The 16,988-nt window shown below is 37.5% G+C and overlaps 1 protein-coding gene across 1 annotated transcript in view; it reads left to right on the top strand.

Moving 5' to 3' along the window:
* The window catches only part of Cwf19l2 (CWF19 like cell cycle control factor 2), a 40,792-nt gene extending 27,031 nt beyond the window's left edge, over positions 1-13,761 (top strand). The window contains exons 13-18 of the mRNA XM_042674949.1: positions 1,776-1,985; positions 3,405-3,521; positions 6,240-6,395; positions 9,403-9,483; positions 12,227-12,328; positions 12,983-13,761. Of these exons, the coding sequence (XP_042530883.1) occupies positions 1,776-1,985; positions 3,405-3,521; positions 6,240-6,395; positions 9,403-9,483; positions 12,227-12,328; positions 12,983-13,126 (810 nt within the window). The 3' untranslated portion in view covers positions 13,127-13,761. The remainder of the gene's footprint in view (positions 1-1,775; positions 1,986-3,404; positions 3,522-6,239; positions 6,396-9,402; positions 9,484-12,226; positions 12,329-12,982) is intronic.
* The last annotated feature ends 3,227 nt before the right edge of the window (positions 13,762-16,988 follow it).

Raw genomic sequence — 16,988 nt, 5'->3', positions numbered from 1 at the left:
GCTCTTTCTTAAAATATGTTGTATTGGCTCCAACGTTTTTAAAATATAAGCTCTTCCATTTAAGATTTCAGACGTCGGTGTTTCCTTAGCAACGTAAACTCAGGCACATCTTCTTGCAATCTATATACATCTTTCCTCATTACTTTTGTTCACACTGTGGGCAATAATTTTTTCTCTATCATTTAGCATTAAAATGGGTTGGAGGAGAGGAGGCTGGAAAGTATAAGAAGAGTTGGGTAAAGGAGAGGAAAATCTTTTTTTTTTTTGGATCTGGTCGTGGGGCCTGAACTCTGGGCCTGGGCACTGTCCCTCAGCTCTTCAGCTCAAGGCTAGCGCTCTACCACTTGCCACAGTGCCTCTTCCGGCTTTTTTCTTTTTGCTTATGTGGTGCTGAGGAATCGAACCCAGGGCCTCAGGCATTCAAGGGAAGCGCTCTACCTCTGAGCCACCTTCCCAGCCCTGAGGAAAATCTCTTGTAACTAGGATTTTACCATAAATTCCAAGAAAGCAAGATGATTTATCACCTAATAATAGACATTTGTATTTCTGTTGACAAATTTTTCTTTCACTTTTTGTAAACTTAGACTTAATATATTTTAAATCTTATTATATTTTCTGATGGAAGTTATCTTTAAAAATCTGCATTTTATATTTCTGTAATGTACACTGAAAGTGAAATGCTTTGCTCTTTTTTCAGGAAACTGTAATGATAACAAATCTTGAGAGATTAACTGCCATATTGTTCTTAAAGGTTTGGCTAGAATAAGATAAGGCATGCTGATGCCATGTTCAAGGGAGCTACGAAGGAAGTCATAGCTCAGATCATGGACTGGGAATTCTGGCTTGGAGGTGCTTTAAGAGTTCATACTCTGAGTGAACCCTGAGGCCCTGGAGGTGGGGGTTGGCCTTTTAGCCATCTTCTAAGAAATACCCTTTTTTGACTTAATAAGTAAGGGAAGGGGATATGGGATCTCACCATATCTTAAAGAGACAGTTTGGGTTTCCAGCTAAGGATCTTAATACAGTGAATTGAATCCTTCTCATTGGTTTGCTTTCTAGATCCATTGCTTTTAATTTTTCTAAGAACTGTAAATTCTGGCTGTTTTTCATATTCTGAGGGCCCCTGGGTAGGTGACAAAGCTTGATTTCAGAGCAGACATAGACCAAGAAATCATGGCATTGAGTGTGCTTAGTTCAGACAAATGATATTTACATACACATACAAATTTGAAGAGAAAAATGTATTTCTTTAGGTTTCAAACACTATAATAGATATAAAGAAAAACAAAGACCTGTTGTTCAAAAAAAAAAGATAAGGCATGTTGAAACCGACGTCTTGCCACCTTCTTTGGTCATTTCAGTTCCTAGGGTGACTTTTCTCATTCTCAGACAGGTATAGATATGAGGTAAAATTCAACTTGAAAGAGGCTGATTCGAGACTGTGAAATCATGTATATGTTCCTGTGACATCCCTTGGAAGACATTTGAAACTTGGGTGTCCTAAGATGGAAGAAGTGGTATTTTCCTTTTGTATAGAACTGAAAAGGATGTGGGTATGAATGTAGTCCAAGCCGCTTAACAAAACAGTGGAAACATTCAAACTGCCTAAGACTTTGGTTGACTTTTGATGATTAAACCTAACTTAAAGTAATCATTTCCTTCTTTTAATGCAAGAATTTTTTTTTCACAAAACTTACAGATTCAGGATGACCTTGTACAAGAAACTCTGAACCACTATCTTCTAACTCCCTGTTACTGTTATTTTTGATTTTCAGTTCATGGGGAAAACAGATGGAGACTCTTACACTCTGGATGACATGTTTGTCTCCAAAGCAGCAGAGAGGGGACGGCTTGGTGAAGAGGAGAACCAGAGGAGAAAAGCGATTGCTGAGCACCAGAGTCTCACGGCACGAATGGAAAACTGTCTGTACTGCTGTGATAGCTCTCAGTTTCCCAAACACCTCATTGTTGCAATAGGGACTAAGGTAGGTGATCCAACAATGATGTGTCGAGGACCAGCCGGTAGGACGTGCATTTGCCCTCTTCATTGTATGTGTTTAAGATTCCTAAAGTATGTTTTACTTTACTCTTTGTTTCAAATAGTTTTTTTTTTTTCCTAAATAACTGTAATTCTTAGAATCTCTTAAAGCAAGTATAAATATTTACATGACATGACATACAGCCTTCTTTGTCATTTATTCTTGTTTTTCTTTTTCTTTTTTGGTCGGAAGGGGAGATCTTAAGCATTATCTGAAGCATGGCAATGAAAATTGAGACTTTTCACTCTAAATTTCCAGCTTACTAGCCATTTTCATTGTTCCATTTTTAAATATAAAAGAAATCCCTTTTTCTTTCTCTTTCTCTCTTTGGTGGTACTAGAGTGTTTGAACTCAAGGCCTTGTGCTTGCTTAGACAAGTACTCTGCCTCTTGAGTCATGCCTCCAACTCTTTGTTTTTGTCTTTAAGAATAATTTACCCCCAGGGCTGTCCTGGACCAAGTTCACCTACCTTTGGCTTCTGGGACTCTGATGTGTACTGTCATACCCAGCTTATTGTCATGGGATCTTAGCAACTTTTTTTGTTGGGATGGCCTCTAACTTCAGTCCTTCTAATCTCTGCCTTCAGAGCAGCTGACTTTTGTAAGGCTATTAAATAGGTAGGTTTCATTAGATAGCCAATGAAGAGAACACTTATTCAGCATTCAGACCGGAAAAGGAGTTTATTTACTGAACTGCTGTGGGCGTGTCCCCCCACCTGGTGGAGCCAGGCCAGGACTTACCTAGGCCAGCAAAGGGAAGAGGTGTGGCCAGGTGGGGAAAAGGTATAACCATACTGGATCTGGATGTGACCTCAGGGCCTGGGACCAGGGAGGCCCAGGATGTGATCTAGCAGGAGGGGGTGGAGACTGCTTTGAGGGTTGCCAGTTACCTAGGTAACACAGATACTGGGTGGAAACTCAGCCAAGAGGTAGGGAGGTATCTGCGTAGGGCCTGCATGGCTGGGGCAGACCTTACAGGATTATATGAGAGAGCCATTAAAGAAAAATACCTTTAAAAATGTTAAAATAATGCATGTTGATGATAATCAACATGATGACTCATGTTGATGATAATCCTAGCTACTCAGGAGGCTGAGATTAGAGGATCTCAGTTCAGAGCCAACCTAGGCAAGAAAGTCTGCAAGACTCTTACCTCTAATTAACCACCAAAGGCTGGAAATGGAGTTTTTGCTCACATGGTAGAGCAAAAAAGCTAAGAGACAGCTCTAAGGCCCTGAGTTCAATCCCAAGATGGGGGAAATATATATATATAATTTCTTATAACCAAATGTACTTTTTTTCATCTCATAGGCACCTCCCTTATGACTAGAATGAGTAATGAATTTTTGGAACTTTTTCCCCCTAGGTTTACTTATGTTTGCCGAATTTCCGATCCCTTACGGAGGGGCACTGCCTCGTGGTCCCTTTGCAGCACCACCGGGCTGCTACCTTATTGGATGAAGACATCTGGGAAGAAATTCAGGTCAGCAAGGTCATTTCCTTATCATGGTAAACCTTTTGAGCAGTGTTGAAACTACTGTGCAGAATTCCAACAGGTTTTTTTCAATATTTTTTCTGTCTGACTTTAAACATGAATCATATCATAGGTTTGTGTGGTCATGTTTCTCCTATGCAGCCACCTTTTAGTTTTATTTCCCTTATTCTTGGAAACATCTGTTTACTAAATAAACTATGACAAAGTAATGATTAATTTTAAAAAATCCGTCAAGATTGCTAATCAATGTTTTGTGTAGCATGAAATAACCATGCTTAGTAAGTCAGTCAGAATGAAAGGCATTTCCAGAGATGAAAAGAACTGTGAGAAATGAGTGCTTCCTTGGCAGCAGCTGCCATGTTCCTGGCGTGGATTAGCCTCCTGTGCTGCGGCCATTCTGTTACCCGCTTTCATTCTGCTCCTTATAACCCGGCCCAGCTTGTGGAGTCAGAGATCTGTTTCTATGGTTGATTCTTTGAGAGACTGAAGGATACAACATGGATGGAATTGCTGCTGAATTCCAGTGTGTGTGACAGCTCAGGACCTCGGAATGACCAAGCAAGAACATCAACTCCTGTTTTTTAATATTGGACAACTCAGTTGAGATTACAGGCATCCCTAGTTAGGAAAATGTGAAAATTATAAGATTAAGAAAGAGACTTTGATGTATGCTATTATCTTCAGAATGCTGATCAACATGCCAGGAAAGGACATGTTTTGACTGCATTTTATGAACTTTTCATCTCTTGTCCTTTGGGAGTTTATAAGGTGAAAGCTTAAAAGATTATTTTATTGTATCCATATCCAAGTTGTAGTAAGAATGCAGATATTTTCAATGTGAAATTTTTTTCCCCCTCAGAATGGGTACTAGTATAGGTAATGTAAGGTAAAGCGTATGGAGAGATTTGGTTTTTAGAATTATTTTAGAACTTTTTTGGGATGTAGTTAAATTTTTTTTCATTTAACTTGGAATAAAAATCTAGTGTTTGTTTTATATAGCTGTAAGAAACTAAGATGTATAATAAAAGCCATTGAAATGGATAAAGAAATTTATTCAGCTCAACAGATCATAAGTACATGAATCATTAGTTCTGCCCAAATATATTGAGCATAGTAGTGCAGGCTACGTTGCAGGTCAGCTGACTGTGTCAGCCAGGTGCATTGTGGGAAGTTAGGTGAGGGAAGAAAAGCCAAACTTTTTTATGTGAGTAATGGCATTGTAGCTCTTTGTTTGCTAGAAGAAAAACTAGTATTAGAAATGATAAATTACTCTAGCCTAGTAAACTAATGAAATTCCTGAATGCTAGTGCAGTTAAGGAAATATAATTTATTTGGCTTTTGTTTTTACTCTCAAATATTTATGAAAATGCAAATTAATTATTCTTTGTGAATGTCCTTATAGTTACTTGCCAGTTTATTGGACATATCTGTAGTTTTAAAAAATTTTATTATTTAATATATTAAAAGTGGTTTGACTTAACACAAAATGTTTGAAAACACAGAAACCTTTTTTTTTTGGTCGGTTGTGGGGCTTGAACTCTGGGCCTGGGTGCTGCCCTCAGCACTTCAGCTCAAGGCAAGCACCCTATACCACTTGAGCCACAGTGCCACTTCCAGTTTTCTGGTGGTTAATTGGAGATAAGAGACTCATGGACTTTCCTGCCTGGATTGGCTTTGAATCGCCATGATCCTTAGATCTCAGCCTCCTGAGTAGCTAGGATTACAGGTGTGAGCCACCAGCGCCTGGCTGTAAGAACCATTTTTTCAAGTTTTTTTTTTTTAAATAACAGTTTTCTATAACTATAATATTGAATCTTAGACCTACTTAGTAGAAAATACAAAGATAATTTCCAGCAAAGCATCCTTGGTTAGTCATAAATTTCAGGTGAATTAGATCCAAATTGCTAGTTTTATCAAATATATAATGGTATATGCCCTCTTTTAAATTTATTCTTACCACTTTGAAAGATATGCTTGAGCTTGTACTGTAGTAAGACTGTATACCCCCTTTTTAAATAACCAGATACCTTTGTTCAAGTAGGTTTTTGCAGTTTAATAGATTATTTCATTGTCATTTTTAGATAACAGTATACATATTTATACATATTCTATGTTAAAAACTTGAATAAAGTATAGCATTAATATATAATTAGTCTTAGTGTTAATATTTTTAAGGAAAATATTTAAATTAATTATAACATATAGTTAGCCTTATATAGTTTGATAATTTAAAGAAAATTAATTTTAATTTTAAAATTCATAAAATTATACATATACAGTTGATTCTTTAAATAATGTGCCTTTATTGCAAATTGTAGACTGATGCATTCTACTGGCTAGACTGAGGAATTGTGGTTCAAATGCATTAATTAAATGGAGAATGGGCAATTAGATGAGAAATGACAGTTTAGGTATGTGGAAAATAAGGGTTACCCCCAAAATGAAGTGTATTCTACTAGGGATATAGGAACATCATGCTATCCCCATTATTTTCGTGTTTACAGCTTTCTGACATGCCTTATGATAATCAACTACAAAAAGTTTCCTCATTATCTAATTGTTAAATAACCTAAAATATTAGTAAAATATGTATATTGGATTTATATGTTCAGCTTGAAGAAATTCGTTAAACTGATAATTTTAACATCTCTCTCAGACATCATAGAGATGTGCTTAAATTTATGTGCTTTGGTTTTTCCCTTTTAGATGTTTAGGAAATCCCTTGTAAAGATGTTTGAAGGTATGGGATTGGACTGCATTTTTTTAGAAACGAATATGAGCATGAAGAAGCAGCATCACATGGTTTATGAGTGTATTCCTCTCCCGAAGGAAGTGGGTGAGATGGCCCCTATCTATTTTAAGGTACACCTGAGTGCTGGCTTGTCACACATACTCACCTTCTTTGCTACAGTACTGTTTTATGGATACAGTTATCTCTAGTCATGCATTTTTTCTCCATTATATAGCAAATTTTATATTATATTAAAGAAATAAGGTCAAGTACAAAACAATCTGCAAATAAGTTTTCTGTTAACAGAAATTTGGACTTTAATTTTTTTATTAGTGTATATTGTACCAAGAATAGTGTTTCATTATGACATTTCAGTGCATGTGTCTAATGTGCTTTGGTCATACACTGTCTACCACTCTTCCTCATTGCCCAACCCTTTCTTCCCCTTCTACATCCCTACTGGTTCCCTGTTTCTTTCATGTTCCCAGATTATACGTATGAGAGAAAACATGTGATACTAGTCTTTGTGGGACAGCTGTCTTATTTCACTTAACATGGTGATCTTTACTTTCCATTTCCTGCAAGTTACCTAGTTTTATTTTATTTTTCTATGGCTGACTAATATCCTTCCATTCATCTATTGATGGACATCTGGGCCTATTCCATAGTTTGGCAGTTGTGAATAATATATGCTAAATGTGGTACATAGTATCTCTATACACAATTCTTCTGGTATATACCCAGAAGTTGGGTATATTTTGATTATTTTTTTGTGAGGCGTGTGTGTGTGTGTGTGTGTGTGTGTGTGTGTGTGTGTGTGTGTGTGTGTGTGTGTGTGTGTGTGTCACTGTCTGTCTGTCTCTGTCTGTCTGTCTCTGTCTGTCTCTGTCTGTCTGTCTGTCTCCAGGGACTGAACTCAAGACCTCATACCTCCTAGCAGGCACTCTCTTCTTAAACTATGCTTTCAGCCTTTTTTTGCACTAGTTATTATTTTTGTAATACTGGTCTTGGGTCTTCAACTGAGTGCTGTCTCTGAGCTTCCCCCCCCCCCCCCCCCCCAAGGCTGTGTTCTATTGTTTGAGCTATACTCCACTTCTGGCTTTTGGTGGTTAATTAGAGATGAGTCTCACAGGCTTTCCTACCCAGGCTGGCTTTGAACTGTGTTCCTCATATCTCCTGAGGAGATAGGATTACAAGCATGAGCCACTGGTGCCTGGCTTGCTCTGGCTATTTATTTTATTTTATTTTCCATTAGTACTGGGGCTTGAACTCTGGGCGGGGAGCTGTCCCTGAGCTTCTTTTGCTCAAGGCAAGTACTCTACCACTTGAGCCACAGCACCACCACTTCCGGCTACTTTTTAGTAGTTTATAGGAGATGTGAGTCTAACAGAATTTCCTGCCTGGGCTGGCTTTGAACCATGATCCTCAGATCTCAGCCTCCTGAGTAGCTGGGATGATAGGTGTAAGCCATTGGAGCCCTGTCTACTGGTTATTTTTGAGAGAAGATTTTAGTTGCTGGCCGGGCGCACACATGGACCGTGATTTGCCTATTTTATGCTCCCTACATCCGTGGGATAACAGGAGTATGCCCACCTTCTTTGGAGATGGAGTCTCACAGATTTTTCTGCCTGGACTGGCCTAGAACTGGCCTAGAACTTTGATTCTTTTCATCTCAGCTTCTCATGTATCTGGGATAACATGTGCACATATCTGTATCCTGTGGGTTTTTGGCTAGCGCTGTGATCTTCCTGATCTCAGCTTCCCAAGTACCTAAAGTTAGTGTGAGCCACTCACACCCACTATATTTTTAATGTTTTTGAGGAACCTCTATACTGGTTTCTATAATGACTGACAATCACATCTTTCCATCAGCAGTTAATTAAGGATTCCTTTTCCTCCTGCAGTCTCCTAATATTTTTCTTTTTCCCTGATGATAGCCATTCTGAAGGAGTGAGATGGAGTTTTGTTTTGTGATTCTTTGGTGGCTTCAGTTATTCATTGGCCATTTGTATCTCTTCATTTGAAAAGTGTTTGCTGAATTCAGTTGCCCACTTGGACTATTTACCCTTTTGGTTTTTTTTTTTTAGTACTTTCTTTATTCTAGTCATTGGCCAATGCCAGATGAATATTTGGCAAAGACTTTTCTCTCATTCTCTAGTATGTCTCTACTCTTTGGATTACTTCTTTGGCTGCAGATAAACTTTTAATTCAAAGCAATCATCATTCATTAATTTTTGCCCTTACTCTGAATCGTATTCAGAAAGTTCTTGCCTGTGCCTGGATCTTTATGTATTGACCCTGTGTTTTCCTCCAATGCTGTCAGAGTTTCAGGTCTCAAATTAAGATCTTAGATTCATTTTGAGTTTTTTGTTTTTTTTAGAGGATTAATGGGATCTTGACTGCTCAGTTTTTAAAAAACATGCTTGCTTAGACATATAAATATTCTATGAAACAGTAACTTTTAATTCCTATTTTAATTTCTCATTTCTCTAGTGAAATTAGTGTTTTTTATTTTATTTATTTATTTTTTATTGTGAAAATACTGTACAGAGGGGTTACAATTAGATGGGCAAGATAATGAGTACATTTCTTATCAAGCATTGTAGCCTCCTTCTTTGTTTCCCCTTCCCATCCCTTCCCAGTCTCCCCCCCCCCCCCGCAATCCTCCCCGAAATTAGTGTTTATCAAGAGGTATTTTCAGGTCAAAATTGTAGTCATAAGTACAATACAATCAAGGAGAAATGGAACCAAGATAACATGCAAAACTACAAATCACATTTGCTAAGATATTTATATATGTAAACTTTAGTGTTAATACCTTTTTGTGCTACTTAGAAAAAAAGTTGACAATAAAATCAAGGCAGTCCAGGGGCTTGGAATGTGGCTTAGTGGTAGAGTGCATGCATTGAAGCCCTGGGCTTAATTCCTCAGTACCAGAAAAAGCCAGAAATGGTGCTGTGGCTCAAGGGGTGGAGTGCTAGCCTTGAACACAGAGAGGCTTAGTGGCCCTGAGTTTGAGCAACAGGACTGGAAAGCAGTCCTGTTATAAGATCTCTAGTTAAGACTACTGATTTATTTTAAATGGTCTCTGTATTTGCTACCCTGTTACTTGTCATTTAACAAATGGCTATTTCTTAGAAAGCCATAATGGAATCTGATGAAGAGTGGTCCATAAACAAGAAGTTGATCGATCTGTCGTCAAAAGACATCAGAAAGTCTGTAAGTATTAATTTATATTATAATATAAGAAATCAGTCAGGATCTTCATTAATTTTGACATCTTAGTTAAGAAATAGGCCATTGGGTGGGACACCCGTGGCCTGCCTGTTCCGCCAAGCCTGCCTGGAAGAGCTAGTTTATTATTTTTAAAAATTTTTATTGTTACTGTAAAGGTGATACACAGTAAGGTTATGGCTACGTGACTCAGATAAAGAGTACATTTCTTTTTTTAACAGAGTTGTCTCCTTAGTTCAGGGGTTAGAGCACTGGTCTTGTACTAGGTCTTATTGGAACACAGACTATGGCTTTGTTTCCGTGTTGCCTGTGGCTGCTTTCACACTGCAACACAGACTTAAGTAGTCCTGAGGAGACGGGTTGATCTACAGAGCCTGCAACGTTTTATCATATGACCCCTTTTCAGAAAAGTTTGCCACATTTCCCACCCCCATTCTAGTATCACTAGAATGTTTCTCCTCCATTTATTCTTTTAGAAAATAGACTAACAGGATTCCTCATTATACTTACATCCCAGTCAGAAGATTCAAATTTCACCGCATTATTGATGATACATAGTTTTACTTTTAAGAGTGAAATCCCATCTACAATTTTTTTCCTTTGCAGATGAGTTGGGTCAGATAATATATTTTAAAAAGTAAAAGAAAAACAGCAACTGCCCAAAGTGTCTGCTTTACTTCTTTTATGTATTAGATTGTAGAAAACGCTATATGATTTAGATACATTTTTTGTGCTCAAGTTTTTTTCACTTCTTAAGCCATAATTTTCTGTGGCATTAAATATTCTTCAGAAAATGTAAACTTTAAGAAAAATAGGTTATTCCTCATTTTCTATATTGTATATACAGTTTTCATACCAATTAACTATCTAGAACTTATTGTTTGGTTTTAAAACCAAGATGAATACCTGATTGAAGTAACAAGAGGTCTTGTTAACTAAAATGTGAAATAAAAAGCACAGTTCCTGTGAGAATGGCAGTTGTCTATTTGACATTAGAGCCTTTCCTTGAAAATCAGTGGGGAGGAAACCAAGTGCCCTCTAGCTCTAGGACCTGTGATTATGTGGGTAGACTTGTGAATGGAACTCATCTGCAAGAATTCCAAGGAGGTCATTCTTAGTATAACCAGCTTTCTGTGTCTTCTTAAAACGATAAATGTGGCTGAATATGGAATGAACAAATCTTGAGTTACTTTAGCATTTTTAAGTCTGAAAAAGCCTCATTATCATTCCTTTAAAAGCTTTATGTGCTTAGTAGTTCCATAAGGTTTTTAAAAAATATTTTTGCCTGCCTCTTTTCCCTTGGTATATTTTAAGCTTATAATAGAGATTCACATATTTGTAATTCATTCTTTTTTTTTTTTAAAGTTAAGATTTTCTTTGCCATCATGGTTGTTAGTTTCCCCTTATCTGCCCATTGTGCTTACTCTTACTAGGTCTTTTCATTTCTTTTTTTTTTTTTAATTTTATTTTATTTGTGAACATACTGTACAGAGGGGTTACAATTACATGGGCAGGATAATGCGTACATTTCTTACCAAGCATTGCAGCCTCCTCCTTTGGTTTACCCTTCACATCCCTTCCCAGCCTCCCCCCTCCCCCCCAATCCCAATCCTTCTCCTTCCCCCCTTCCCCCCCCCCCCCCCCCCCCCACCGACGTTGTAAAGCTCGTTTTGGACATGTCAACTTGTACTTCTCATTGTTGCAACAGGTCCACCTGTATCCTTAAACAACTGGTTTTTCCCCATTTCCTCCACAAGTTATACTGACATCAAATATAGTGAAAGCAGGGGTTATACTGTGGGGGAGGGACATACAAAGCTACAAAGAGATAATCTTATAAATGCGTTAGAAACACATGCGTGAAAGAAAAAAACATTAAAATACATATCTAAGGGTTCAGGTCTTTTCATTTCTTTCAGCGTGCTCTGAAGCCTATAGCTGTAGATGAGGAAAACAGAGATGGAGTTTCCCTAACTGTTTTGCTTGACCTGGTCTCAAACTATTGTCTCCTAATATCTATCTCCTGCATATCTAAGATCACAGGCATAAGTCACTATGTCCAATCAAGGGCAAAAAACTTTCAGGGATATAAGATATACTTAATTTTAGAGAAAGAAAGAAATTATGGCCTTCCCAGTCAACATGTAGCTTAATTACTGTGTGCGCGTGCGTGCGTGTGCGTGCGTGTGTGTGTGTGTGTGTAAAAGATGATAATGAGAGTTAATCTTGGAACTATTTGAAATGACTGTAGAGTAAATATTGCTCTGACTATCTCAACAGTAAATAATTTATGGTTGTTCTTATTTATCTTCGGCAAATATATCAGAGTAAAGTCTTTAGGTATATCATAAACAAAGCTCCATTTTGTTGGCCAAGCCCCTCTTCCTAATCTTCATATAAGTAAACATGAGAAAGTATATCCTCATTTTTTATTTGTGTAGTCTTAAAAAAGTTTTTCTGTGGTCATATAAAAAATACTTACATCCTATTTTTCCTATTTTCTCCAAAGATAGGACAATAATGGGTTATGATTATAATTGCTGGATAAGATGAAGAATTGTCTGACTGAAACCCTATCAAAATGAAACCTTTTACTTAGCAAATTAGGTCATTGCTTAGGTATTAGAAATTTATTGTATGCATTTATCTTGAGAATGCTCAGTTACTGTCCTATCTGAGAGCAGGATGGGGAGCTTTATATTTCATTGTTATGCATCTATTCCTTTAGGTACCCAGGGGCTTACCTTACTTCTCTGTGGACTTTGGCCTCCAAGGAGGATTTGCCCATGTCATTGAAGATCAACACAAATTCCCTCATTACTTTGGAAAGGTATGTTCACAAATAGGATTCTTTTCCAGCGGTTAACACTTTTAAGGGGGAGGGGGGAACTTGAGGCACAAGGAACAGTGAAATTGTGAATGTTGCTCCATACAATTCTTTGAGAAGCTACAGAGAATATAACTTGCACCAGTGACTGAAGCAGGGAACAGTGTTCATGGTCAAACTAGAGACTAAATGATCACACTTCTACATTTGTGGTTAAGCAAGGTATAGTCCAAGAATGTGTGATTCATTTTATAAGATGGTTTCTGGGCACATAGTGTAGGGTCCAGGTCTTTTGATTGCCAATACTTTCTTTCAGAAACAGATTGTTTTTTAAGAGTATATTTCTTAAATTGAAGGTCTTCTGGGTATCTGTAAGTTTGTGTCAGGAACTGAAATGAAATTAATGAAGCAGCTGAAATAAGTGAAAAAGGTAACAAAATTGACAAGTTGCCTGATAGGATATACAGCTAGGATTCAAAAACCTTAGGGTTAGATCTTAAAATTAATTGAAAACAAGATTTTTTTTTTTTACTTGAAACTGGTATTGATGCAACATTTTAAACATGGAGTGCTTCTTAATACTACATTTAATAGGAATAAACAATTTCATTATTGTGTTTACATGTAGATGTTTGATATTTTCTCATTCTTTAAAAGGAAATCATCGGTGGGATGCTGGATCTAGAACCAAGACTTTGGAGGAAGGGGATCCGAGAAAGCTTTGAGGATCAGAGGAAGAAAGCTCTGCAGTTTGCTCAGTGGTGGAAACCATATGACTGCACCAAAAGTAAAATACAATGATGTGAAATGTCTCAGTTTCAGCTGCTTCTTCAGATCCCATTCAGTTTTATATCCTCTGCATCTACCTAAACGACTGAGGCTCAGGGCTTAGGAGACAGTAGCAGCAGAGGACTCCTCTGGGATTTCTGACAGCGTGCCCTACCGGCGGAATGTGTCCCTTCTTCCTCACCTGGTCCTGGAGACTTCTTTATAATGACTGTGGAGTAAGGTGGAGACACACTGGATGGTCTGTCTCCATTCCTGTTTTGTACCTACTTTCTGTATCCTAAATGATTCAGTTAACCTAGAGAAACCCTTTTGGGAAAAGGGAGGGGGCTAAGGAAGCCTAGAAGGAAAGATTTTAGAGGAAAATGAGTCTACTTTCAGGTAGGTGAGTCTACTGCCTGGCTCCTTTTCTACTTTTTACAATAAGACTTGATGTGTTCTATTTTCATACAATTTTATTGAAGATCTCTTTTAAGTTCCTGCCAGTACCATATAATATCACCATGCATTCTCTTTGTTAAAGGAAGGAGAATATCTGAAAACTATCAGAATTAAATGGTGATGAAAATATAATGTATTCACACTTCAAATGTGTTTCCATTTCTAGACTTTAAAAATTTTAAATGTTGGTGCATTTAAAGTAATTGTTCCATAATTTACAGTTCCTTGGGGTTATGAATTCTTTGTCAGAAGTCTTCCATTCTGTAGGCTGTCTGGTGACTATTTGGTGCGCAGAAACTTGTTAGTTTGCTTGAGTCCCATTTGCCAATCCTTACTCTTATTTCCTGAGCAATTAGGGTTCTATTCTGGAAGTTACTGCTTATGTCAATATGTTCTAGTGTTTTTCTTATTCTTTCCTATAATACTTCAAAATTTCAGTTCTTACTTTAGGATCTTCATTCACTTCAGATTGATACTAGTATAGAGTGAGATAAGGATCTAGGTTCAGTCTTCTGCATGTGGACTTATATTTTTCCCAGCACCATTTGTTGAAAAGCTCTTTTCTTCAATATATGTTTAGGGTTCCTTTGTCAAAAATCAGATGGTTGTAGCTGCGTGGATTTCTTTTTTTTTTTTTTTTTTTTAATTTTTATTTATTTTATTTGTGTTTTGGTCTGGTCATGGGGCCTGAACTCTGGGCCTGGGCGCTGTCCCTCAGCTCTTCAGCTCAAGGCTAGCGCTCTACCACTTGAGGCTCAGCGCCACTTCCGGCTTTTTTCTTTTTGCTTATGTGGTGCTGAGGAATCGAACCCAGGGCCTCATGCATGCAAGGCAAGCGCTCTACCACTGAGTCACCTTCCCAGCCCCAGCTGCATGGATTTCTAGGAATTCTTTTCCTACCAGTATCAGAGAGAGAGAGAGAGAGAGAGAGAGAGAGAGAGAGAGAGAGAGAGTGTGTGTGTGTGTGTGTGTGTGTGTGTGTGTGTGTGTGTGTGTGTGTGTGTGTGTGTGTGTACACCATGGCTGCAGTACAGTTTGAACACCAGTATTGTAATACCTCCAACAGTTCTTTTTTTTCTTCCTCAAGATTACTTTGGCTACTTGGGGTCTTTTATACTACCATATGAATTTTAGGGTTGATTTTTCTATTCTTGTAGAAAATGACATGGAGATTTTGTTGGGATAGTATTGAATCTAGATTATTTTTAGTAGTCTAGCCATTTTTATGACTCTGATGGAAGGTCTTTTTTATCATCTATTTCAGTCTTCTTCTGTTTCCTTCTTCAAGGTTCTATTACTTTCATTGTAGAGGTCTTTCACTTCCTTGTTTAAGTTTATTCCTAGGTATTTTATTTATTTTATATAGGCTATTGTGAATGGAATTTTCCCCTGATTTCTTTCTATTTATTGTGTACAGAAATACTAGTGATTTTTACATAATGATTTTATATCCTGCTACATTGCTGGAAGTGATTATCAAATATAAGAATTTTAGAATGGAATCTTTTGGATTTGTTAGATATAGAATCATATATTGCAAATCAGGATACTTTGACTTCTTTTCTTCTTGTTTAGATCCCTTTTTTTTTCTCTTGCCTTGGTGACCTATTTGGGTCATGTCCTACCTCCTTTTCAGTCAGATTAACTGAAGGTTTATCAATTGTGTTTATCTTTTCAAGAAACGTTTTTTGCTCACTGATTGTTTTATGTAATTCTTTTAGTCTCTGTTTCACTGATTTCTTCCCTAATCTTTTTCTTTCTTTCTTTCTTTCCTTTTTTAAACAGCGACATTTATGTCTCTCAGATTGTCCAGTTAAGGACAACAGCAGGGCCTACCTTTACTGTTTCCCAAAGGTCTGCTAGGTTGTGTTCTCATTTTTCTTAGATTCTAGGAACTTGTGGACATCCATCATAATTTCTTCAATGACCCACCCATTATATAACAATGTGTTGTTTCGTCTCCATGTCTTATATACTTTCAGTAGGCTTTTTTTTGCTGTTGAGAGGCTTCTGTAAAATAATGAAATGTGTATTTCAGAAGGAGTCAGAAGCTTTGAATCAGAGCTTGTTGAATAAGTGGACCCGGCTGAGCCTGGTTTTCTTTTCTGAAAGATAACCATAGTAATTGTAATACGAAATGGTAACAAAAATTAAATAGGCAAATAAATGAGCCTTGCATTCATTCTACATTCCATAGTAGAGTATTCCCCTACAACAGAATTTAAAATTTGACTGTACCTTTCTTCTTTGTCTCTCCCATTATCCAGACAGTAATTTGCAAAGGCTTATATACTGTTGAATATAATCCTGTATATTCAAAATCAATAGAAAAATTGATTGGAATATTTCAAAATCTCTGTGTGTCTTCTCTTTTTGTTGTTGTTGTTGGTTGTGGGGCTTGAACTCTGGGCTTAGGTGCTGCCCCTGCGCTCTTCAGCTCAAGGTGAGCACTCTATCACTTGAGCCACAGCACAACTTCTGGTTTTCGGGTGGTTTGGAGATAAGAGTCTCATGGTCTTTTCCTGCCTGAGTTGGCTTTGAACCGTGATCCTCAGATCTCAGCCTCCTGAGTAGCTAGGATTACAGGCGTGAGCCACCAGTGAGCCTCTTCTCTTTTTTAAGTAGCTTAACTTTAAGCTTAGCCAAATTTATTCATTGTTTCCTATATGGAAGGACTTTATGAATGTGAAATATGGGCTGGAAGTGTGGCTCAATGATATTGGCTAGCCTAGCCAGCACTAGACCTTGAGTTCAACTCTAGTACCACCAAAACAAATAAAAAAGTCATGAAATAAGAAGTATAGTTATTATCATGAAGAACATTTCATGATGAAACCAACAAATACATAAAGATACAAAGTTCAGTAGAAATTTTGGAGTTCCAAAGATGCTTACACATAGAACAACTAGAGAAGGTTTCCTTGAAGAGGTTGGTATTTAAGATGAAAAGATTTATTATATAAGTAAAACATTACAGGATGAAAGCATGAGTTGAATATTTTGATGTGTTTACAGTTTGTTTTAATCAAAGGTACTACATGTCAAACTCAAAAACACACAAAAGAGTTTCCAATGAAGGAGTCTTTTCGGAGTGGGAGATAAAAAATAGAGTTATAAGCTGCGTACTGGTGGCTCACTACTCAGAAGGCTAAGATCTGAAGATCATGGTTTGAAGCCAGCCCAGGTAGGAAAGTCCATGAGACTCATCTCCAATTAAACAAAAAAATCCAGAAGTAGAGCTGTGGCTCAAGTAGTAGAGCACTAGCCATAAACACAAAAGCTCAAGGATAATGTCCAGACTGAGTTCAAACCCCAGGGCTGGCCAAAAAACAAAAAAGAGATTGGAATCCTGGGTGCACCAGCATAGGCTGGCATGTCCAGAGAACAAAGGAAAGATGGGAGAGAGATCTACCTAAGTTGAGAAAGCTGGTGAGCG

This window comes from Dipodomys spectabilis, unplaced genomic scaffold (assembly GCF_019054845.1).
Source record: "Dipodomys spectabilis isolate Male_0828 unplaced genomic scaffold, ASM1905484v1 ptg000023l, whole genome shotgun sequence".
Lineage (NCBI taxonomy): Eukaryota > Metazoa > Chordata > Mammalia > Rodentia > Heteromyidae > Dipodomys > Dipodomys spectabilis.
Note: the sequence above shows the minus strand (reverse complement) of the source record. Positions and strands in the feature narration are given on the sequence as shown.